The sequence below is a fragment of the Alosa pseudoharengus genome, unplaced genomic scaffold (genome assembly GCF_046254945.1).
Source record: "Alosa pseudoharengus isolate Yale_2024_CS ecotype anadromous, Long Island Sound unplaced genomic scaffold, YU_APseudo_1.1 YU_APseudo_1.1_scf_4, whole genome shotgun sequence".
Taxonomy (NCBI): Eukaryota; Metazoa; Chordata; class Actinopteri; order Clupeiformes; family Clupeidae; genus Alosa; species Alosa pseudoharengus.
The window spans coordinates 18,169,795-18,193,282 of NW_027468774.1; the positions used below are offsets into that span (position 1 = coordinate 18,169,795).

A 23,488-nucleotide genomic window follows, 5' to 3' on the forward strand; every position below is an offset into this window, starting at 1 on the left:
ATTAAAGCTCTGCAATGACACAGGAGGTCAGTCAAAGGCAGCCTGATTAGATGAGTAATTAACCTGAGCCTTAAAGAGAACGCACAGGCCGGCCATTCAACTTTTCAGGTGGAAATAAACCAGCTTTTATTCCCCAGCAAGATTTCACCAGCCAGGATGTCTGAACAAAATGTCTAAAAGACATCCAACTCATAATAAAGGGACTGGATGTAACCATAGATAAAAGATTGTGGACTTTGTGTGCAAAACGTGATGCATCCATTTCCCAAGAAATATTATGAGAAGTAGTTGAATTATGTTATTTTGGATAAATGTAATAAATTAACTGAAAAAAGAAACCAAGTAAGAGGCATATTAAATCTCGTTTAAGCCAGTATTTAATTCAGGCAGTTAAGATCCATTGATAAAAGTCACATGGAAGACTTGTAGTCATACTGTGAGGGGCACTGTGAGGTCAAAATCATATCAATTATCATACTTCATTTAAAGATGGTGAAACATTTGATAAACAACATGATCCTCAACAAACTGCCTGACATATGTCATAGAATTCTGGAATACAGAAACATTGTAAAATTCTGCTTTTTGTGAGATACTTTATTGGGTTCCTCCAATTGCAACTCTTACACCAGCATCTCCTCCTCTCCTCATTTTAGAGAAAGGGTACATTACAGCTACCATCTGCTTTCTTGACCCATAGAATTAATCTGACATCGACTGGTAGCTAGCAAAACTGTTGAAGCTGCACAGCAGAAGTTGACATTTTTGTAAATGACAGAAGAAACCGAAATCCCATTACAAGGACTGTTATGACACATCATAATATGGAAAATGTCAGGTAATGAAATATAGTCAGTATTTTGCTTTGCGCTCACATTTCCACATTTTCTGCTGACAGACTGCATGTTAAGAATATTCTTCCATATTGCCCTATAGGTTATTTGAAGTCTCTCTCTCTCTCTCAATATGAGGATGAGCACATTTTTGGCTTTGAGTAAACTCTTCACATTTGCCCTCATGTTAGTCTGTAAAATTAGTCAGCAGGTGAGTCAACAGATAGCATTTCCTCCTCGGTGCATCCTCTGGGGGACAGATTTATGTCTGAGCCTGTTCCTGAGTCAGTCCCACGGCCTCACTCTGGGTCCCCTCCACTCCCTCCTCGGCAGCCCTCAGCCTCTCCCGCTCCTCCTCGTCCTCCTGCATGGCGATGGGCTTCCAGGAGTCCTTGTGCATCTGCTCGTTGAGCTCCGTCACCTGTGGCGCCGGTGGCACCGTGGCAAAGAGCGCCGGCGGCAGGTGACGGAACTCCTCGTCGTTCACGTCATAGTCCTTCATCTTGTTGTCCAGCACCCACCAGCGGCCAGCGAAACCCACGTCCAGCATCCGGTCGGGCAGCTCACGCCAGGGCACTGATAACGCCGAGCAGCGCGCCTCGTACAAGCTGGAGTCTGGGTCGTAGTCAGCCCTGTAGGTCAGTGATGCCACTCCCAGGCTGACATGGCGCAGGCAGCCCTGGTTTTGGAGCTTGACCAGCTTCTGCATGTGGCCGTCTGACACACCATTGCGAATCCACGGCGAGAGGAGGCCCAGTTGGTTGGTCATCTCCTTCAGGCTGGTCTCAAAGGAGCCCTCCTCAGGGTTTGTGTAGAAGCAGGCCCAGGCTCCCCCCAGAAGGCTGAGGTAGACCCCAGATTTGATGGGACGCTCCCAGGCTCCCACCACTGACTCACGGATGGCTTCCTTGTAGTCGCCAAACAGGCTGCTGCACCACACACCTGACAAAAGGCAAAGGCCTGTTATCTTCTGAACACTTGTGATACATAGCTACAGCTCAGCAAATTAACGAGAATTTGCCACAGGTACTGAAAATATAGACACAGCTTAACAATGACCTACAGCTAGCTGTCTGTAGTTGATGGATCTTGATCGCCAAAACATATTGCCTAAATACTGAGGATAACATAAAAAACTCCTAAACAGAACATATAAATATTACATTAAGTGGTTTCCTTCACTTTTATACGTTACGTTATTTCACTTGAGTCTTAATGGCATGCGAGCTAAATGGCATCCAACAGAACTCAAAGACAGAACCATGATAGCATTACGAGGAGGAAATTAGCCATTTATGACCGTTCATTCTTACCTACACGGCTGTTCCGTAACCGTTGCCATCGTGTGCCTTTCGTTGGTGCTGCTGCTGCTGCTTCTGATACAGTTGATGAGCACCATCTCCTGAACACCAACGAGGCAGCCATACTCGAATCACACACGACCTTCGGGTTCCAAGTGGAGAAACCCGGAAGAAATATCTAATGTGTAGCGAGACGTCTTCTGCCGTGGTCACCTTCACTCTACCCTCACATTATTTCAATGCCCACAAATGTAACACGAGAGCCAAAATGGCGTATCTGTCTGCAACGTCGTATATTATTGTACCGATGCAGAAACACAACTGGTATTGAAAGTTCCGGTTAAAGGGTTAACTAAACAAATGTAAATAACAAGCCCTGAATATTGCACACATAAATAACATATTCATAAATATTAACCAATTTCGTGTATATGTAATGGTTAAAAGAAAGTCAACAAGTTAATCGCATCATTCTCAAAATAATTCTCAAACGTTCCGCATGTCGCATGACCACGTGACCACTTTATCAGCTAGCAGGAACTACTCCACACAGGGCTGACGTGGAGTGTATCCTGACAGCATCGCGTGAATAGTGAATAGTGAATACTCTCACAGCAATGATTGTCATTTCACGTACAGAAACGATTTAGTGAGTCGTGGTCTTTTCCTCAATATTCCTTGTCAAGTAACAACTCACTTCAGAGGATAACCGAGGCAGACAAGTTGTATTTCCTAGTAGCTGGCTGGTCAGGCTATCTATCATCAAGTCAGTAGAACTTAATTTTGCATCAAGTTCCCAGACACTGGCTACTGCTCAGGTGAGTATGGCAGGTTCACAGACACACGGAATCATGTAATCTTGATCCTGAATAAGCTGATTATGTTTGAATGAGCAAGGTTAATGTTAAACGAACACATTAATTTGATGTTAGCTTGTTAGCTAGCTGGTATGACGGGGTTGCGTCCAACGGCAACTATCTTAATGTAGGATTCCGAGTCGTTTGGTTGCAAATAAACAATCTGTTTTTAGTATTAATAATATTAATATCAGTCAGTACAAGATGGCATTACGAGCAGCCTTTTGAACAGCATAGGCAGCAGATTTGTGGCGAACAAACATTCTGTCACATTAGGTAAAAATAAATATCGACCTAATAGTATGTTCTTAATTTTAGGTCTCGCATGAGGATTGAAGATTTACCCTTGTAATCATGGCAAGTCCTGACGACTTAACGTTTCAAGGTAGGTTTTCACTGCAGCTGTGTCTGAACTTCATATCATACCTTCCTTCCACCACAAGTGTTCTGGTCATCTTAATCTTTGTGGTCCCTTCATTTCTTCCTGTCTGCAGAATTCGAGGAGGCTGCAGACCTACTGTCAGCAGACCCTGGGGCCTCTACCCTCAGCGTGTCCACCTCAAGTGGCACAACAGCTGGGGCCCAGGACATTAAAGTAGACCTGTCTGAGGATGAAGACAACCATCAGGAGAGCTCAGGGGTGAGCGAACCCACTGAATGGGTGATACTGGCTTTACTTGGGCCATTTGAAACGCTATACTGCTTCATCGCTTGACCGGGAAACAATGGATTGTTAGGGGTTCATGGACATAAGTGGCCACACCTAGTTTTGCAACATGGGTTGTCATGTGTCAATATGGTATTTGTCTTGGCTTCACTTTGCAGCTACTAGGTGAGGAGAAACAAACCAGTGGTTTTTGGACATTTGAATACTACCAGTCATTCTTCAATATAGACACAATGCAGGTATGAACTGCATCTCTCCATATATACATTTTATGATATTGGGCACCCCACTTCTGCACACTAATTCACTTTGTCTGCTTGATACACAGGTGGTGGATAGGATCAGAGGATCTGTGATGCCTTTGCCTGGACGAAATTTTATAAGGCATCACATCCGAAACAATCCAGATTTATATGGTAGGAAAAAATGATTGGCAATGTTAATATACTTCTTAACACATCCACCATTACAGTCTTGTTCATGTAGACAGGATTTAAAGAGGGTCTCTGCTAATTATACTGTGCCCATTATTTGTAGGACCCTTCTGGATCTGCGTGACACTGGTGTTCTCAGTGGCCATCAGTGGGAATCTTTCTACCTTTCTTGCCCAGCAGGGTGACCAGAAGTATCACTACAGGCCCCAGTTCCACAGAGGTGAGCGCCTCAGGATGTGTTGCGGGTTACCATCTGGGGTGGCCAAATCTACTCGGTGAAAAGAGACTGTGAACCTTGCTTTTCAAGTTAAAACATAGACAGGGTGGATTGTCTTACCGCTAAAGCCCATCATGTGCATAATTTCTAAAATTTCATTTTTAACATTTTCTTTTTGTGTGCTTTCAGTGACAATAGCAGCAGTTGTGGTGTTCCTCTATGCATGGCTTGTGCCTCTGGGTGTCTGGGGTTTCCTGACCTGGCGGAAGGGCAATGAGCGCCAGACCAGTGGGTATTCCTTCCTGGAGACAGTGTGTGTCTATGGATACTCCCTATTTATCTTCATCCCCACCTCGGTAAGTGGAGGCACTCAGAAGTTTGATATAGCAGTACCAACATCCACAAAGTACCCTATGTTTGTTAAGTCAATTGTCATATTCTAAGAAATTGTCATGTTCATATCATAGTTCTTAATATAGATGTAGCTATTTAGGTCTAGTGCAGAGAAATCTAAAATCTTATGGAATGATGACTTTATGGAGACTCCTTCCTTTTCCAAGACAAGACATCATGCCACAATGACCGTTTGAGATCATCCACGTGTTTCATACATTATTTGACTTTTGCAGGACAGATATGTTACAAATTTGCCTTTTCTTTATCAAAGATATTATGGAGTATACCTTTTGAGTGGGTACAGTGGACTCTCATTCTAATCGCCATGGTAATCTCTGGCTCAGTACTAGTCCTCACGTTTTGGCCTGTTGTCCGTGACGACACCAAGGCGGCTGCTTTTGCCACAGTGGCATGCATAGTAGTGCTCCATGCACTGCTGGCTATTGGTTGCAAGGTAAGTTTTGCCTACAACTTTTAGGTAGACAATTATCAAACATCTTAAATGTGAAGATTAAAACTACATGTGCCTAACAACTATGCCTTGATTTGAAAATATGAGAGTGCCAGTTGTACTTGTGTAGTTGGGATGTCTCCCCCTGAAACACACCTTATTCCTCTTTCCCTCAGCTCTATTTCTTTGAAACAGCTTTGGAAATGAAGCCCATTCCGACTCCAGGCCATGCTGTCACGAATACCAGCAAAATTAACTAAGACAGTAGTTGAGTGGTGTACGTCTTAGGCTGCTTTCTTGGAGATTGAGATGGGGCAGTGGTTTTGGGGGGGGGGGGGGGGGGTCTGAATTAATTTGTATCAAAACAAATCCTCTATTTTTGCACTTGTGCAGCAAATAAATCCAGATGTAATGGATGAATGTTTGATATGGATTAGGGTTGTGTTAGCTGTGTTATGGTTAATTCCCAATTTCCTCATCCCCTCAACCTCCCCCCTAGGTTTACTAATTATGGAATGAGAACACTTATTTATTTGTACTTTACTGTGTCGCTTTTTATTTTCCAGTTTTGACTTGGGAATGTCCCTGGTATGTAAATAAACAGTCATTCCACTAAAATTGATATCAATTGTTACATTTTTCGTCCACTGTTTTATGCATGTTTTGGAGTACTGAGCCAATCAATACTTCTGTTCAAACTAAAAAAAGTATGAGCCATGAGGATAATAGAATGTGGTGTATCCAGTAGAAATTGGTGACATTTTATTGACCTAATTCAGTTATTCTTGTACGATAGCAGTCAGACTTCACTTGCTGTTGAGATGGGAGGGGGAAAGTTCTGCAAGCCCTAGAGGCCCTCCTGGGCTTTTTCCAGGGAAATGCACATGGCATTAGAACAAGTGGACTTGTTGCCTGCAGCCTGTGATCACTACCATCCTTATCTCCCTGAGATAAGCTTGAATTATACAAACAAAAAATACTGGTCTAGTAAGACTGCACAGACTGTGTATGGGACTCCTCCCACAACATTTAATTTGCTCTTTTTTTCCTTTTCTTTTTATCGTTTGTTGCTTCTTGTGAAAGAAAAACAAAAATAAACAAAAAAGTAAACAAACAACAAAAAAGTAAACAAACAAAAAAAAAGTTAACTCTACAAACTAACAGACGTTACTGTTTTTTTCTGTTTACCTCCAAGAAGGTGCTAAATCAAAACAAACTGAAAATGTGACTGGAAGCAATGCATACACATTTCTGATCTCTGAGAGGGCCTTCACGTACCCATGGGGACGACGACAAGGTGTTGGGCTTCAGTTGTGAGAGCCAGATGCAGATCTGAGGGGACATGATGAAATGGGAGTAAGGGTAAGGGGCAGACTTCTCACCGTGTTGCCAGAAGTCTCCCAATACACAACATCATGGAGTCAGTGTGGGGTTGTAAACTCAGATTCTGCTGCTCAAGCGATGTATCTTTCAATTTGTCCTCTTCCCAGATACAATGTATGTACAGATCACCGTTTACCCACATGTCTGCTTTCCCGTTGTTCACTCCGGCATACCCCCCAATCTGTCCACCCCACTGGGTGCGTCTGACTGTTCATTCCCCTCAGTGCAATCCCAATAGGTTGTGACGGGTCCCACGACCAGGGCAAGGAAGTGAATCTTCTCTGCTGTGGCATCCAAAAAGCACAGTTGGCAAAAAGAGTTAATCATAAAGAAAATCCATGATGGTTTGGTTGAGATTGAGAGGGTGGGGGGGAGGTTGATAATAGCCATTTTATATAGCCTTGCAGTCTCTCCACTAGGAACACCAAGTCTACACGGGACAACCATAACTGCACTACTGTAAAACTAACAGACCTTGGAGTGGCAATGGAGTCTGGACTATCTGAAGGTTCTACCAACTAGTTAGTTTTTTTTCTCTGTCAAAGACGGGTTAAAAAATGCTTCGGAGGGCATCTGGCTACCTGATGAAGGTTATTACACTAGTGTACATGCGTCTATGGCCCGCGGTGAAGACAAAATCTTTCTGAGACTAGAGAAACGGAGAGTAGAGTTCATGCCAAGATGAGCAGGCTCTCGGTGAGACCGTGGTGCTTATTGTGGCCAAGCTCACACAGACACAGAGAGAGAGAGAGAGAGAGAGAGAGTGTGTGTGTGAAGGGAGGATGCAAAGCCAACTGCACAATGTGTAGTGACCGACGACTCCCAGTCAAACGGCAAACTCCATGCTCAGAGGTGAGGAGCTCTCCTTTGAGACTAGTTTCCACGTTCTCTTCTTTGCTACTACAGTCCGTTGACATGTGTGCATATGTGCGTGATTCTGTGTGTGTGTGTGTGTGTGTGTGTGTGTGTGTGTGTGTGTTTGTGTGTGCTGCATCTGAGAAGCATAAAAAAGGTGGGCTGGTCCAGTGGGACTGGCGTCCTCACCTGCCTGTGTGGTTCTCCAGTCTTTGAGTCTCTGTTCAGCTTTGTGCTCATCAGCGCTGCCACCCTGTGGCTGAACTGGGAATACATTTTATGTTTGTTTTAGCAGCTGCTGCGGGATGAGAGGATTGACGGCGGCAGTGGCCCACTGTCAGGCTCGCTGAAAATGGTGCTACTGTAGTAGAGGACGGATATGTAACGAGAAAGAGAGAGAGAGAGAGAGAAAGAAAGAAAGCAAGAAAGAGAGAGAGAGACTGATAGAAGAGATGATGGAGCACAAAGACGGCAGCACTGGTTTTGGTTTTCTGGATTTGGTTGTGGTCAGTTTTGGGAGGCTCGACATGCAGGGGGCCCTTAGCTCCCATAGTGCATGGTGTTGCTAGGGATCGCCATGGGAGACGCCATGGAGATGGCCGGCCCACCCATTGTGAACTGGTTGGTGATGGGATAGTAAGAGCTGCTGCTGCTGGGACCCTGCTGGCCAGTGGAGGCTCCTGAAAGAGAAAGGGTTAAATTGAGGTCAGCCTATGGGTGTGCCTTTTCTCCACCGACCATGATTCACATATACACATCTGACCGGGATAACCCCACAGTATTACAAACATGACTTGGAATTCCATGGCTACAACCCCAAATCAGAAGAAGTTGGGATGTTGTGTAAATGCAAATAAAAACAGAATGTGATAATCTGCCAATATAGTGAAACCATATTTACCTGCAAAGAGGACATAGACAACATATCAAATGTTGAAAATAACAAATTTGACTATTTCATGGGAAATAGGTTAATTTCGAATTTCATACCAGCAGCATGTTTCAAAAAAAGTTTGGACGGGGGCAACAAAATGCTGAGAAAGTTGTGTAATAAAGACAACAAACTAATGAATATTTACAACCAATTAGGATAACTGGCACCATGATTTGGTATAAAAAGAGCATCACAGAGATATTGGATTGCCGTGGTCTTTTGGACCTCAGATGACGCTGCATTAAAACCAGACATGTTTCTGTAAAGAAAATCATTGTCTGGACTCAGGAAAACATCCAGTAACTACTTTCTATGAGCACAGTTTGATACTCAATTCACAAATGCTAGTGTAAACTTTACCATGCAAAAGAATAAATTGTATTTAAACATGGTACAGAAATGCCATGTCTGGGCCTGAGCCCATTTAAACTGAAGTAAAATGTAAAAAGGTCCTGTGGTTAGACCAATCAAAATTTGAAATTATTTATGGAAATCATGGACTCCTCTGGGCTAAAAAGGAGAGGGACTATCCAACTATTCAACTTATCCAACTTGTTATATATAGTGTTCAGTTCAACACCCAGCATCAATGACTGTGTGGAGGTGAAGCATTAGTGCCTATGGCATGGGCATCTTGCACATCTGGCAAGGCACAATTAATTCTGAATCATGTACACAGGTTTTGAACAGCATATACGGCCATCCAGACCATGTATTTTCCACGCAAATATTTCAAAATTAAAAAAAAAAAAATTGCCAAAATCAATTCCGCACATATTTAAACAGTATTTCTCCAGGTGCTAAAATGGCCTGTCTGCCTTCCAGACCTGTCTAATTGGGTGTATCATGGAATGGAAAACATGATCAAGAAGACCCCAGACTGAGCAGCTGAAATCCTATATCAGGCTAGAATGGATTAACATTTAATTCTCAAAACTCAAAATGAATATACAGTATATTTTCCATGAAATAGTCAAATTGTCATTTTCAACATTTCAACATTTGTTGTCTATGTCCTTTTTGCGGCTATATGGGTTTACGAGATGTACAGACCACCACATTCTTTTTTTTTAATTTGCATTTTACACGTCACAACTTTTTCTGATTTGGGGCTGTACATCCACACTATTTCGTTTTTGTTTGAATCCAAAACACTTTTGATATGTCTCTGCCCCCCTCATCTACACTGACTGTCATTTTCGAGCTCCTGAAACGGAACAAATTGTAAACGCCGCTTGCCCTATTTTTGTGTGATAACTCTAGCTTTGCGTTTTATTGGGGACAGGAAAATCCGCAAATCTGCATGAATTGTGTGAATAGTCATGCGATCTGTGTTTCAGGTGTCCAGTGTAGCCAAGGTTTCCGGAATTGCGAATGTACGTCTTGACGAAGATTGTATTGGTTTTAAATGGTGTTTTTTAAAAACGAAAAGGGAGTAGTGTGGATGTAGCCTATGGATAACCCTAGTGTGTTGAAGTGAAGGAAAGGTAACTGGAATGTACAGTACTTGTGGGAGGTATAGTAGTTTTATTTGTTTGGTTTTAAGTGGACTATCATTAGTAAAGTCTCTAAAAATAGACAAACGTACCCTGAACTATTCCTGTGCTCATGATTGAGCCCATTCTGGAGTGTGTGTGGTTCACTATGCCGGTATTCACTAGATTAGAGAGGAAGGGAGACACACAGAACGCACAGATAGAGATACAAAGTAAATCGACAACAGAACAGGAAAACACATCACATTAGGGACATGCACAAGATTGGTGTAGTATAGCATTATGTTTTGATTACATCTGACTTTCAGATGAACACTTACTATTCCCTCTCCCACTTAATTTGTGTACAGTGCTTAACAAATCAGTTAGTGTGAGGGTGAATAAGTGTGTGTGTGTGTGTGTACCAAGGGGGATGAGGTTGTTGTGGGAGACCGTGGAACCACTGCCGATGACTGTGCTCAGGTCATAGGCTGCAGGCATCCCTGTGAGGAGGAGAGGAGAGGAGAGAAGAGGTGTGGGGGAGGGGGCAGGAGACCGTTAAAAAGAGCCCACTACACTCATCACAGCCCATTTGCAGGTGGCCATATAATATAACCTGGCATGGCCATAGATATTTCGCGCCTGCCTCCTACTCCGACCAAATAAAGACACGCTCTAATTAAGTTTTGGCACAGTTGCCACGGGTGATGTGCAGCTTACAAATGTCTAAGCCCAATTAACTTGAGCTCAATTAATTTATATAATTACTGTTACACTGCACGCTAAAAAACACATGGCAGATTTATCTCTAACCCCCCCCCCCATGAAACAAACCAGGGAATGAAAGACATTTACTTTCCACCACATATAATTAGGTATACTACTAATGGCTGCATTGTACCACAGGGGAATTCATATGCATGTCAGGGAGAGGAAAAAACATCCTGACTGCAAATCTTTTTTGTATGAGTAAGTCATGATTCGGAAAACTACTGGATGAAGAGACAAGTGTAAAGGCAAGCGGCATCTGACACAGAAGGACCACTGTCCGTCTGTCTGTCCAGGCCACATCAGAGGGTGGTCTTAAGATGATCTCTGGCCAGATGTTAGAGGTGTGCCAGCTGCATACATAATCCTCAATCCTCTCAAACAACTGCCAGTAATCCACGCATGTCCAACACACCACAGACATGACAAAATTCAGCTGGACAACATTGTTGTCAATTGATTCAGGGCAGAGCACATAGTATACCTCATTTAACCTGCAATATTGCACATGGGTAAGATTATAATTTGAGCAGATTCATATCAAGATGTTGGTGAACCTTGTTGTGAACCAATGTGTGCTGTTGTACATAGCCAATGATGGACATGAATGCATAACAATAGTTTTCCTGTAGCTGTCTAACAACCCATTATTAAAGATGGGAGGCAGCTGATAGCTTTTGGGAAAATGGAAGCTCATTTCTGCCAATTCTCCAAATGTGAATTGAATAGGGCGAAATCACATCTGGACATGATCTGATCTGAGGGCCGCCTGTCGGGTGGGGTGTGCACAGGGCCAGTGTGAGAATAAGCGATGCGAGTGTGTACCGGACACAGCCATGCCCTGGCTCACGCTGTAGGCTCCCCCTGTGTTCCACATGTTCTCAGAGGGGGAGGTGTAGTGGGAGCCCGGAGGGGGGGCTGGGGCGGTGCCTGTATACCTGCCAAAAGAAAAAAAAGAAAAAACACATAAGAGCAATTCCATGGAAAATTAAATTTTTTGTAACATCCATAACGCCAATAAAATGTGATGGTATGGTATGATGTGAATGATTACATGAAATTTGAGCATTTGCTATTTTTGGCTGAAGAATGTAAATGAGAAAAAAAATGCACAAAAAAATGAATCATTCACATCATACAAATGCCAAGGCATTTCACTGGCGTTATGGATGTGACAAAAAGTCAATTTTCTGTGGAATTGCCCATAAACATAAACCCTCAAAGATGGCCCCCTTTCAGAACCCCACACATATATACAGAGATCCCCTTTAAAAATACACACTCCAAAAAATATCTAACACACACACACACACACACACACACACTTTCTAGCCATCATCACCCTCCAACATCGGCTAAAGGCCCAATCACACCAAGAACGATAACGATAGCTATAAATAAATATCGTTCTTGTTAATATGAATGACGATGTTCACACATAAACTATAACGATAACGACATGAAGAACGATATCGTTGGGGATCACTTTCAGAGCGATTTTCAGAACGATAAAAAGCTAATAGCCAATCAGAACCCATTGAATTTTAACAGTCACATTCATTAACACAAGGAGAGACTTTGTTTATCGTTGTTCAGTGTGAACACTTTTATCGTTATGGTTATCGTTATCGTTCTTGGTGTGAATAGGCCTTAAGACAAAGAAAAAAAAAAGACTGGGCAAGGCATTGTGTACTCACTCACCGGAAGAAGGGGTTCTTCAGGTCCAGCAGGTTGCTGGACTTAGAGCCTGTCTGGTCCACTTGTGCCACAATGCTGATGTCATAGCTCTGTCTGTGGGCACACCGGAGAGGAACAAAGTTAGGTAAACATCAGCCAGCCTCTCCCAATCTCCCCCCCCTATACAAACACACTGAATGATGAGGAATGCTTAATCTGGGAGGCCTGTAATACCCCTCGTGGCTGCACCAGGTCACCTCACCTCTTGTTTGCCACGAGCATGGCAGTGCCCGACATGGTGTCTCCAGCCTTGGCAAAGAGCGGTGACTGCAGCAGGCAGCGCACCTGGTACCAGTGGGTGAGTGGCTCCGTCGGGGCGGTGGACAGCCATACGGTCATCCTGAGAAAGACGGCATGAGGGGAAAGGGGTCAGTGCGTTTAGATTTTAAGACATTGAACAGATGCTTTTATAGACAACAACTTACAAATGAGGCATAGCGCTAGCAAATGACCAGTCAAGAGAAAGAGCATTAGGGGCAAATCATTTGCACAAACTGAAATCTAAATAGTTGCCAAACAATGCAGAGATGCAGCAACTCTAACTTTCGTATAAATTCGTAACACAGTAATATAGAACGTAATGCGGTCAAGGTCAACTGTGCGTTTTAGTAGGCACATTTTAAATGAATTGAGGTACATAAGAAGGTCTGGACTTTTAAGCAACTGCTTGGATACTAAAAGTGTATAGCCTGGCTAACGCCAAACCTCATCTCATTGAGATGGGGTCTGGGAAATACATGTTCATTTTCTCGTCTTAGAAATGTGGTTTACAAATGCCCAAAGCCGTTTATTGGGCGCTACGAATGTCTATCAAATGCGTCTTTACGTAGCTCATAACCGCTTCGGTGTGTCATCATCTTGCTGTCCCCCCTCCGTCTTGTGATTGTTTTCACCTCAACGAAGGAACCAAAGTCCATGGAATCCAGGCTGCCTAGCAGCGTAAATAAAATTGTGCGCGTAAGGCAGCATGGGAAACCCCAGGCTAAGGAGTGTATGGGGATAAGCAGCTTATTCTGCCACTGCAGCATTATGGAGGCAAAAAGCTCCACTTGACTGGCAGAATGTAGTGAGCAAGATGGACCAAATCAAAGATAATGAACAGTACAAAGCAAAACAAATAACCATATCAATGTTCAGCAATGGAGAGTTCAACACGTTCAAAGCATCCAGTGCTCTGACCTCGGCCCCATCCAAACCAGTCACCGAAGTTACCTCCATCTATCTCAAATAAAAGCCCGTTAGCCCGATGTCTAACGGAGAACAGATGACCTCCATCTTTCCTCACCTCCCCCTCCTCTATTTCAATCCACTGCTCTGAGTCTCTCCTGAAGGACAGTTGGCTTTTATGAGTCCCTGAGTATGTTGCCTATGACACGCGCCGCTGCTCTTTATCGACCCAACTCTCAGCTGCAGCAGCAGGAGCAAGAGCAGCAGCCACTGTCTCAATGTCACCCAGGTAGAGAACACTGGTGGGCTCTCTCAGGTCCATAGAGGGGGAAAAAAGTGTGGGGAAAGTATTTTGACAAAAAAAGTGCCCAAATGTAAAGCTTCAAGGACAATCTGTTACTGTTAAAAATACTTCCAAAAAACAGGACTACACAGCCAGCTGTTAGTTCATGTCAGTGTGGGACACCTTGCGCAGATGGGAGAGAGTAACTTACACAGATCCCACGAACGCCACGTCGAACCAGAAGGCCAGCCCGTGGACCAAGCCAGAGTGGAGCATGTGGAATTTGAAGGGGATCTCGATCCTGACAAAGAGTGAAAACATTTAATTTCAAGATTCAGAACGCTATTCCAGGACACACAATTAAAAAGATCGTCGTCATAACATTCTTGGCAGAAAGACAGGATTCTGATCAGGATGTAGAGAATTTCTTTTATCAAAAATTACAATCTCTTCACAATGATACCATATGGTGTTTCTGATACATTCTAGAACTTTTGTTTCATGCAATATTTGAGTATTGTAGGAAAACAAAAGAAGTGTGCACAAAACTGTTAAATGTTAAATATATCTCAAGCAGATGTAGACACATACTTGTATAAATCTTCCTCTTTAGTCTCCAGGAAGTTGACCGTGTATTTCACAGACTTTGCCATGAGGATCCTGATGTCAAAGGTGTCCTTATATGTGTGTAGAGACAGAGAGAGAAAGAGAGAAGAATTAACCAACATCTTTATGTACGACAGTCAGTCAGTCACATCTTGATTTCTATTACTATACATGCAACACCTTTCTAGCTCACACATATAATCCTGTGGGCTCTGTTTCTGAACTGAATCTGAATGGTACCATGTTGGACCACCTGTCTGGAGCAGGCCCACCATCTCACAGGGGCTCAGCTCACGCTCAAAGAGGTCCAGAGGGGGTCTGGCCACTGCAGGCACTAAAACAGCACCCGTCAGAGAAAGACCACTGTTACAGCTTATTACTGTCCCAGCAGTGGAACACAGACACGGGCAAGAGACAGGCCCCTGCTTCTGACTACTGCTGGAGGAGAACACGCACGCACGCACGCACATACATGTCAAACTGTCACAGAATCCAACACCTCAGCTGGTGTGAATGAGCAGATCATGCATAAATCCTGAGACACACTAACACTCCCCGCAGGGCTTTCGGATGACAAATGTCCTTCTCAACAGACTGCTCCCTCCCTCACACACGGAGGGTGAGCAAATCTCACGGAGTGAGAAAGAAGAGAGTGCGGGGTGAAAATGAGGCACTGTGGATACAAGATGCGCTCCACTGTGGTGCGCGCTAAACGAGTGCAGACTGCACTGCTGGTGCTGACAGCAGCACACAAAAATTTAAACAGAGTACAAGTGGACACACCCACATCCACCTTACCTGACTTTCACAAAAATACGCAAACAACTTAGGCACTGTCGGGAAAAGCAAGTACATTTTGTGACTTTCTCAACACCAACTCACTCACGCCTACACAGACTAAATTTACTTTTTCTCAAACACCCACTTTCAACATGCTGACTGTTCTCCTCCCATCCCACACATCCACAAACACACCTACAGGAAGTGTCCTTATGTGAGCCCTCCCCCTCCCCCATACAAACCCCACACACAGTTCCCCTGAATCCCAATCCCCAGCGACCACCAAATGTACCCTGGCAATGGTTTTTTATTACAAACAAAAGGAGACAGAGCAAGAGAGAACAAAGAAAGACAGGCAGAGAAAGGAGGGGGGGGGGGTTAAGCTGTGATAGTGCTCCTCCATCTCTTGTTCTTACCACAATGGGCTGGCGGAAGTACTCATCCACAGCAGCTCCTCTAAGTGCTGAGAGATCCACGCCGTGGAAGGATGGCTGGTACCTGACAACAGGAAGCAAGGGATCATGGAAGGAATAAATGACTGGCAGAACAAACCCATAAGTAAGAGAGTCAGTGAGGACTCTTTTAATGACAGGAGAACCATCACTTAATAAACTTAATAAAATAACCTTGAGGCCAGCCTCTTATTTCTTCCTTTCCATCCTTCATGTCCCAACCACTAATCCTCCTTCCATTCATGTGTGTGTGTCACTGCACAGTAGTACTAAGGACAAGTGTGTGCTAAATTAGTAAATGTCAGTGTTCATGGAATCCTCTCTCTCTCTCTCTAAAAGTGGCTGAATCCCAAAGTGAGTCCTGAGAACTAAGGGGGAAGCTACACCAGGCGCGTAACTGAAGCGTTCCGTTCGCGATGCGTCTGCTGCAACAATTAGCTTCCACTATAATCAATGGAAGTAGCTACACCAGACGTGATAGCAGCGCGTACGTTCGGAAAAAAAAACGACCAATCTTCTGAAATAGATTTTACACGACTTTACGCACTCACATGTCGTTGTTTACCTTTGTAATTTCCGGTTTTCCCTATGGTTTCCACAGTAAACATCAAAACACTTTGAACTGTGGGTAATTCCGTTTGGTGAAGTCTGCACTGATGCAGATTCATGGAAAAGGCTTGGTAAGTGCCAGTAAGTGTGTACTCAAACCCTCACGCCCTTTGAAATGCGACATTGGGACAGCCCTAATAACCCCTTACGAATTTCGCGAGAACGCGCAGCAAAGTCTGTGTGTCCGGACTTGGGATTGGGCCAGTGTCTTGCTAAATTAGTACATGTACCTGTAAATGGACTCCCTGTGACTCTGCTTTCTCTCTGAGCCTCTCAGCTCTTCCCATCTCTCCCTTCAAAGCCCCTTTGTCACCACACACACACACACACACACACGCCCAGGCCTGGGCCTCACCAGAAATTGGCCTTGGTGAACTGCTCCATGTACAGCTGCTCATCTGTGAAGGGTGCCAAGTGCACATCACCAATGGTTGGGAACATTTTACCTGAGCATGTGTGAGAAAAAGATGGAAATACTGGTGAATTTTATGGACATAAAATAAGGACATGCTCCTAGCTCTCAGCTCTGACAGTGGTGAAGGCAGGGGCGGACTGGGATCAAAAATCGGCCCTGGCATATTTGGCCCAAGTGGCCCTCAAATCGGTCGGGCACACCTAATTAAATACAAAATCTTTGCATTACCCTTGAATATGCATATATTTTCAACTGTCATGGAGCACTGAAAGTGATGTAGGCCTCATTGGTTATTTCTCTGACTGATCAGAGGTAGGCATGGAGCATATGATATATTCAAATAGGCTAACAAGCAATTATTAAAGAAGAGTTTCTGCTTGAATTCAAAGTATCATTTTAAATTATTCAATGGGCTACAACTGACAGCAGCACCAAAAATTACTGAAGCCTATGTGTAAAGAGTTAAATTACCCAGATTGTCTTAGACATTAATGTAATTTATACCAGTTATCACTGTAGGACAACTGAAACAACACAAAATAAACAGGGCTGTTGCTGGTAATATTTTATTCCTGTAGGCTATACTACCTACCATTGCTGGTACATTTTGGAACAGTACAGCTACATGAACTAATTATCTTTAGTGTCTTCCAGTAGCCTATGTATAGGTTATATATACTGTAGCTTAGTTGGCTTGTGCATGACGTGACGTTTTGTAACCTACATTTCTGTCAGTCTACAGTCTTTTAGCCCATCTTTACCATGATAACCCTTCCAAGATAGAACCCTTCTCTACTTTGAGGTACCAACCACCACTCATGCCATCGATATCGAATTTTGGGCGTCTGACGGAAACTGATCAATCTGACCAACAATTAACGTCGATTTGACACTATTTTGCTGTCCGGGTTTGCAAATCATTCATTTAGAAAATTTAAGTTGCGCTATTTGTTATTATAATCACAGCACGGCCTTACTATGTTATAGGCTACCATATCATTACATTATCGCAATTTATAAGTCATCATAATCATCATAGTCAGCATGGCATGTCACAGCCTACCTGCTCCACCACAGAGTTCTTATCATGTAGCCTCAACTAGGCTCGCACTCTCCACCTGCTCACTGTCCCTTGCTCTGTATGCTTGTTTACATCCTCGTTCAAACTCAACGAACTTCAACATGTTGCTGACATATGTTAGCCTACTTGCAATATTGTATTTTTGAAGCTTCTACATTGGTGATAATTTTGCACAATTGTCACTTCCGGCACCCGCCGCAATTTCATGTAGGCAACTTCGATTAACTTTTGACGCGCTCACAGAATCCTGGCTCTGAGCCAAAATGGGAGGGGGCCTGACGTGAGCTGTTATTGGATCAGTCCAGTGTCAATATTGAAATGTAACCAATGGGCCGCTGATTGTCCTTCCTTTGGGCCGATTGTTGGCCAAAATAATTAAATTATATATATATACAGCCTATTCTATCGGCCCAAAAGGTGCGTCGGCCCACCGGGAAAATGCCCCGTATGCCAGATGGCCAGTCCGCCCATGGGTGAAGGGACAAAGGATCTTGACCATATCCCACACAACTGCCCACTCTCACGTTACTTAGCTAATGCAGACCCTGTAACTCTCAACCAAACAACAATGGTGTTGCTGGTTGTCTGAGGCGACAAGCTCAAAGATGATGAGCTCTAGCTGAAGTGCGTGATAGACATGGCAAGTGAGCTTGGCTGCAATGACTCTCCATTTGCTTTCCTTTCTTTCTCCAGTCAACAAAAAAAATCTCCTCATCGCTACTTTCTTTTTTTAGAATTCTTTTTATTGTGCTTTTGTTCTTCTCACTGCTGGGCTTTGAGCTATGTTGTGACAGCTTTGTTAGAAGGCATGCACAGCAGCTTGAGAGACCAACCCTCGGCCATCAAAAGTTTCAGCAATTATCTCCTCTCTCCTCCTCCACCTCTTTGGTGACTCACCGTTGCTTTTGAGGAACTTCTTGGCGTGCAGGTAGCTCTCCAGCATGCGTTCGTTAAAGAGCATGTAGCCCATGGGCTCCGAGATGATTATATCTACCTGCTCCGGCAGGCTCACCTCCTCCACCTTCCCAGGGATCACCACCACCCGGTCGTTCAGCCGGTTACTGTTCACTAGGACCTGCAACAGGAAATCACTCTTAGTAACTCAACTCGTACGCACCGAATGGCACTGCTAAAGTGACTACTAACAACATTTTAACTAAACTAAAAACGATGGCACTTGGCACGTGTCTACATGGATGGTTCCTATGTGTGAGGCCAAAGTTCACAAAGACATTCATTTCAAATTGTGTAGTATGAATTTAGGGTACAGTACATCACCAATTAAAAAAACAAAACAATAAAAAAAACAATGTGAATGTACACTTAAATGCAACCAGTAACCCACATTTTTCAATCACTTAGAATTATTTATTTTCTTGGTCATGGATGCAGAAGGTATTTGCTAGGGCCATTGCAAAGCGGTCATATTTGTCTTTCTTATTGCCCCTTTGATAACCCTGATATAAAATCAACAATGGACTCCAAACATGCAAGCGTGCTTTGCAACCTGCAGCAGGACAGTGCTGCCTTTACCTCTGCATGCTGGGCCATGGTGCTAGCCTCCACTGCGTACACCTTCCTCGCTCCTGCCTGGGCAGCAAAGAAGGAGAGGATCCCAGACCCGCAGCCCACATCCAACACCACCTGACAGAAACAGACATGGGTGGTGGTATGTGATAGTAAATAAACATTTTGTCAGTAAATAAACATTTTGCCAGTAAATAAACACTTTGCAAGAGTTTAGAAAGCTATTTTCCAGGGAAGATTATAAATGTGTAAGAAAACATTAAACAAATATAGTCACTGTCAGGGTTAATCTTGGCTAATAATATCATAGACGTATAATGAAGGCAATCAACAACAGCACATCCCTACTCCTAATAAGGCCATTAACAACATTTTCATGACAAAACAGTCATATGATGCTGAACACAAGCCTGAATTGAGAACAGCTAGAAAAGCTCTGGTACCTTGTCCTTGAAGTCTGTGTGATTCTGAAGAATTGCCCGCTGGTATGTTCCAGTTCTAACATAGTCCTGCATCATGTTCTGCTGCTGGGAGAGGTAGCCATAGAACTGGAGCACAAGGAAAATCAGAGTCAGTGCCACTGTTTACCGTCATTATACATCTATACAGACATCCATCATGTCGTTGAAGCGTCAGTGAGTGCGGTCAATTCTGTATTCTTAAAACTGTACGACAAATGCATTTACTAAAGCTTTAGAAATCCATTACCGAGGCCACTGAACAGTAAAATGCAGCACCTTAGTGTGTGTGTGTGTGTGTGTGTGTGTGTTTGCCATAGTATACCAACCTGGAAATACTGTACAGCAGAGGATTCCTCTGTCCTGTCGCTGAAGACTGACTGCTCGCCTCTGTGTCCACGGCAGTTCTTCAGGATGTTGTAGAAGGACGAGAACTCTGCAGGGAGGGAGAGGGAACAGGGACGCCATGGACAAACAAGCCATCAGAGAATAGAGTGAGCTCATGGACTATTTCAAAAGCCACAGAACAATCAAGAAATGCAGTTCAAAGCTGCCATCCTTCTCCAAATAGATTGGCAACTGGTTTAAAGTTCTTATGTCTTTGGACATACAAAAAGGCCATCCTCCCTCAATTTATTCACTAATCTAATCAGTTTAGTACAGGCCATAACAATGAATATAACACAGTTAAAATGTTCTACTCGGCATACAGTAGCTGACTTACATAGGGAGGAAAGAGCTGTGTGATCCAACCACACTGCATTCACCACAGAAAGCAGCATCAGTCAGTTACCAGTTATATCGGTCTGTCAATGTTTGTCATATAGTCCTCAATATAGTCAAAATGCTCCCTGGTGGCCTCACGTACCTGTTTGGGATGGGAACTGAAGCAGTACACTGTTGCACCCGAGGGTGACAATGAAGGACTGCTTGCCCACGCGGCTGCATTCTGTGTCCTGGGAGATGGAGCATTTGAACACGCAGGTCTCTTCTGCTGTGAAAAGTGGGGAGATAGGTGGACGTGTCAGACACATCGCTATAGAAGCTATGGTGAAACTCAGCCAACCCAACAATGACATAAGTAAGCTCTCTAAGGTTCTACATAGTCTTTACTGGACCCAGAGGAACACATGAACCAACTCCCAGCTTGATGTCATTCTCAAGGAGAAAAAAAAGCATGTTTATTAGAAAGATCCATGTGTAGTCCTGGTATCTTCACCTCCTTCACCTGCCCAGTCACCAGAGTTAGTATCTATGCACGGGCATGAAAGACAAATTCTGTCTTGCGTTGCGCAAAGATGAGACATATAAAGTGATAATTTACAACTGAATCAACCTAAGGTTATACTCAATAGGAGTCCACAAAGCAAACAAGCCTGGGTCAGAAATCCTTAATTTCAAACAGACTTGGTTTTGCACAGTGTAAGGTGGTTATCTATTCCTCCTTCGGCTCCAACATTGGGACACGCCTGCCTGTTCCAAATGCAACAGCTGCTTGTTTATGTAACAGAGTTTGTAAGAAAATGAGAAGATTAAATTAAATATTAATGTGCAAACTCCTCTCCGCAATTCTGGATGGATTCAGGATGAAGCACTTAATTTCTTATTCTGCACTGTGAGAAGTGTAAAGACTGCATGTTTTAAAATATTTAGTCATTGCTCTCTAGTGCTTGCTCTTAAAATTCCCCCCAGACCTTATCTACTAGAGGCGCTCCAGCCAAAAGTAGGATTCAGTTGAAAAGTCCACAGGGGACAAAAAGCAAATAGCCTACTCTTTTATAATCGGATTGCCTCATTGGTCACGTTGAAAGTACAGACAACGTACCATAAAACACAAACAATGAGACAGCGTTGGCGGTACAGTTGTGTACATGAATGAGGTTGTTTCCATCATAGATATCCATGACGGCAACACTGGCAGGCTAGGATAGCACGCAAGAGTAGTCATAAACAATGTTCTCACGCCACAATAAATCAAGTTTGGGTAGCATTATTTAGCCTAGTTAAAATTGCACTGGTCGGAGGAGCATCACTGCGCCGTGCCATCCGACACAAAAGCAGCCTACCACTGAAGGAGCTAAAGTGATGGGAGGCGGGCGCCCTGCCATTGTTAGTAGAAGAACAAAGATGAATACATAAGTAGCTAGTTATTAGCACAGTGGCAAGGTTTTCACAATATATATATTTTTAATTATACTCTTAATTCTAGTGGGCATACAGAAAGATGGCACGAGCGAGTTCTGCTTAGCGCCAGCGTAAATCAACTGTACGCAATACAAATAAAAACATTACCCTAACTAAGAAGCCAAAACAACTAGGCTAGCCCTAATCCAGGGGAAGAACAAAAGATAATCACTAAAATGACACATTTGTAGCAAAGCTTCCTTCAGTTCCATGTTAAACGTCACCAGCTGGAAAACGTCTGGAAAATGTTACACGCTAAGCAGAGGTACTGGCGAGCCTGTGATAACGTTATATTGAAGAAGCATGTATTGTATGGTTAGCTGATGTTGCCAACTGGGGTAGGTAGCAGAAAACCTATGACATAAAACAGTCCTCTGAAAAGGCCCGAGTGTTACATGTAACAAACCAAATAACGTGAACATTAGCTTACTTTGACCACTTTCTCCTGATCTGGAGGGAAACAAGTTAGCAAGATAGTTAGCACGCTAGCTGGCTATGTTACCTGAGGCCGCTCATAACCTGGTGTTACAATCAAAGACGGCATGGTGTATCGATGATTATGAATAACTATGTAGCCTTTGGTTTACTACAGATATGATCCTTTCAGCAACCCGCTGCTGAAGCATTTTGCAAATTACGTGAAGTCCAGACCAATTGTTTGATTTGCGGTGTCTGGTTTTGGAGAATACGAGCTCCTTCGCTAACTCACTCTATAGACATGCACACATGTAGTTACAATTACAGCGGAGTGATGAATAGCGTTAGTGTAAAGCCTCCAGGCCCGTGGGGGCTTTGTGTAAGGATTAAATTGCTTACTGTTGGAGAGGTTTATCAGGGCCGCATCCTGGGTGGTTTTCACCTCCAGCCGTAGAGGTTGCTGTTCTGAATGCCGCTGTATGTCGCCGTTTGCGTCTCCGACAGAGAGGAGCCGCACGCCGGGGAATACGGACACCGCCATCTTCGATCTAGAGGAGAGACAGCTCGCAGCAGCGCACATCCAATCGCTCGAACCGCACTTGGACGCATTCACTCAACAGAAAAAGGAGGCCCAACTCTCGAACTCCACTGTGCGGTGATTTTATGGAACTGCAATCGGTCTCACGACATCGCCCGTCTTAAGAATCGGAAATCTATTTTTTTGTAGATGGACAAGGGAATTTCGGTAGCCTTAGCCTATGCACTATTGAAGATATCGAGTTCGTGTTGTGATGTATGCCATGGAAGCTTAGGCCTATTATATACCTCACAAGCACAAGGCGTAGTGCAAGACGTATACAGGGCTGAATCTGACATTTAGGCTGATACACCAAGGTAGTCTAATGGAATGGTGTAACACTTTTCCACAATGCACGCGAATCTTATCAGTTGAGTTGAAAATACCAACAAACGTCCTGCTATTCTATTTTACTTCGGCTACTGTTTCATGAACTCATATGGTATGTCCTGCGGGTTTTAACAGCATACTATTAACCTACGCTGTAACAGGCTGAAGGAGTATAAGTATAAGTATACTCTTTTGATCCCGTGAGGGAAATTTGGTCTCTGCATTTATCCCAATCCGTGAATTAGCGAAACACACAGCACACAGTGTACACACAGTGAGGTGAAGCACACACTA

At 43.6% G+C, this 23,488-nt stretch overlaps 3 protein-coding genes across 5 annotated transcripts; 1 reads left to right on the forward strand and 2 right to left on the reverse strand.

The window, feature by feature from the left end:
* Positions 1–359: 359 nt before the first annotated feature.
* Positions 360–2,362, reverse strand: timm29 (translocase of inner mitochondrial membrane 29). The gene is made up of 2 exons (XM_076266799.1): positions 2,147–2,362; positions 360–1,775 (listed from the first exon to the last, which is right to left on the reverse strand). The coding sequence occupies exons 1-2, from the start codon at positions 2,256–2,258 to the stop codon at positions 1,096–1,098; spliced, it is 792 nt and encodes a 263-aa protein (XP_076122914.1). The 5' UTR covers positions 2,259–2,362; the 3' UTR covers positions 360–1,095.
* A 312-nt stretch (positions 2,363–2,674) lies between these two features.
* On the forward strand, positions 2,675–5,779 carry yipf2 (Yip1 domain family, member 2). The gene is made up of 9 exons (XM_076265101.1): positions 2,675–2,952; positions 3,310–3,376; positions 3,486–3,631; positions 3,817–3,897; positions 3,987–4,074; positions 4,196–4,312; positions 4,499–4,665; positions 4,977–5,159; positions 5,333–5,779. The coding sequence occupies exons 2-9, from the start codon at positions 3,346–3,348 to the stop codon at positions 5,414–5,416; spliced, it is 897 nt and encodes a 298-aa protein (XP_076121216.1). The 5' UTR covers positions 2,675–2,952; positions 3,310–3,345; the 3' UTR covers positions 5,417–5,779.
* A 108-nt stretch (positions 5,780–5,887) lies between these two features.
* carm1 (coactivator-associated arginine methyltransferase 1) lies at positions 5,888–22,891 on the reverse strand. Of its 3 annotated transcripts, none has more exons than XM_076265099.1 (16): positions 22,687–22,891; positions 20,555–20,677; positions 20,016–20,122; positions 19,672–19,776; positions 19,235–19,345; positions 18,599–18,776; positions 16,561–16,651; positions 15,561–15,642; positions 14,350–14,435; positions 13,970–14,059; positions 12,511–12,648; positions 12,273–12,362; positions 11,397–11,509; positions 10,229–10,306; positions 9,917–9,985; positions 5,888–8,074 (listed from the first exon to the last, which is right to left on the reverse strand). In XM_076265099.1, the coding sequence occupies exons 1-16, from the start codon at positions 22,865–22,867 to the stop codon at positions 7,935–7,937; spliced, it is 1,782 nt and encodes a 593-aa protein (XP_076121214.1). In that variant the 5' UTR covers positions 22,868–22,891; the 3' UTR covers positions 5,888–7,934. The 3 variants fall into 3 exon arrangements, with proteins under 3 accessions (XP_076121214.1, XP_076121213.1, XP_076121215.1); XM_076265098.1 differs by having other exon boundaries at positions 20,555–20,680; positions 22,687–22,890; XM_076265100.1 differs by lacking the exon at positions 9,917–9,985 and having other exon boundaries at positions 20,555–20,680.
* Positions 22,892–23,488: the final 597 nt, after the last annotated feature.

What these genes read in the sequence shown, in the direction of transcription:
- yipf2 (XM_076265101.1), top strand. Translation starts at nt 3,346, where the DNA reads ATGGCAAGTCCTGACGACTTAACGTTTCAAG. An exon ending in AAACAATCCAGATTTATATG is followed by an intron (nt 4,075 to 4,195) that starts GTAGGAAAAAAT and finishes CATTATTTGTAG; the next exon opens with GACCCTTCTGGATCTGCGTG. An exon ending in TGCTGGCTATTGGTTGCAAG is followed by an intron (nt 5,160 to 5,332) that starts GTAAGTTTTGCC and finishes TCTTTCCCTCAG; the next exon opens with CTCTATTTCTTTGAAACAGC.
- carm1 (XM_076265098.1), bottom strand. Translation starts at nt 22,867, where the DNA reads ATGTGCGCTGCTGCGAGCTGTCTCTCCTCTAGATCGAAGATGGCGGTG. An exon ending in ACACAGACTTCAAGGACAAG is followed by an intron (nt 19,346 to 19,671) that starts GTACCAGAGCTT and finishes TGTTTCTGTCAG; the next exon opens with GTGGTGTTGGATGTGGGCTG. An exon ending in GTGGCGTTCGTGGGATCTGT is followed by an intron (nt 12,649 to 13,969) that starts GTAAGTTACTCT and finishes CGTCTTTCTCAG; the next exon opens with GATGACCGTATGGCTGTCCA.
- timm29 (XM_076266799.1), bottom strand. Translation starts at nt 2,258, where the DNA reads ATGGCTGCCTCGTTGGTGTTCAGGAGATGGTGCTCATCAACTGTATCA. An exon ending in GTTACGGAACAGCCGTGTAG is followed by an intron (nt 1,776 to 2,146) that starts GTAAGAATGAAC and finishes GCCTTTTGTCAG; the next exon opens with GTGTGTGGTGCAGCAGCCTG.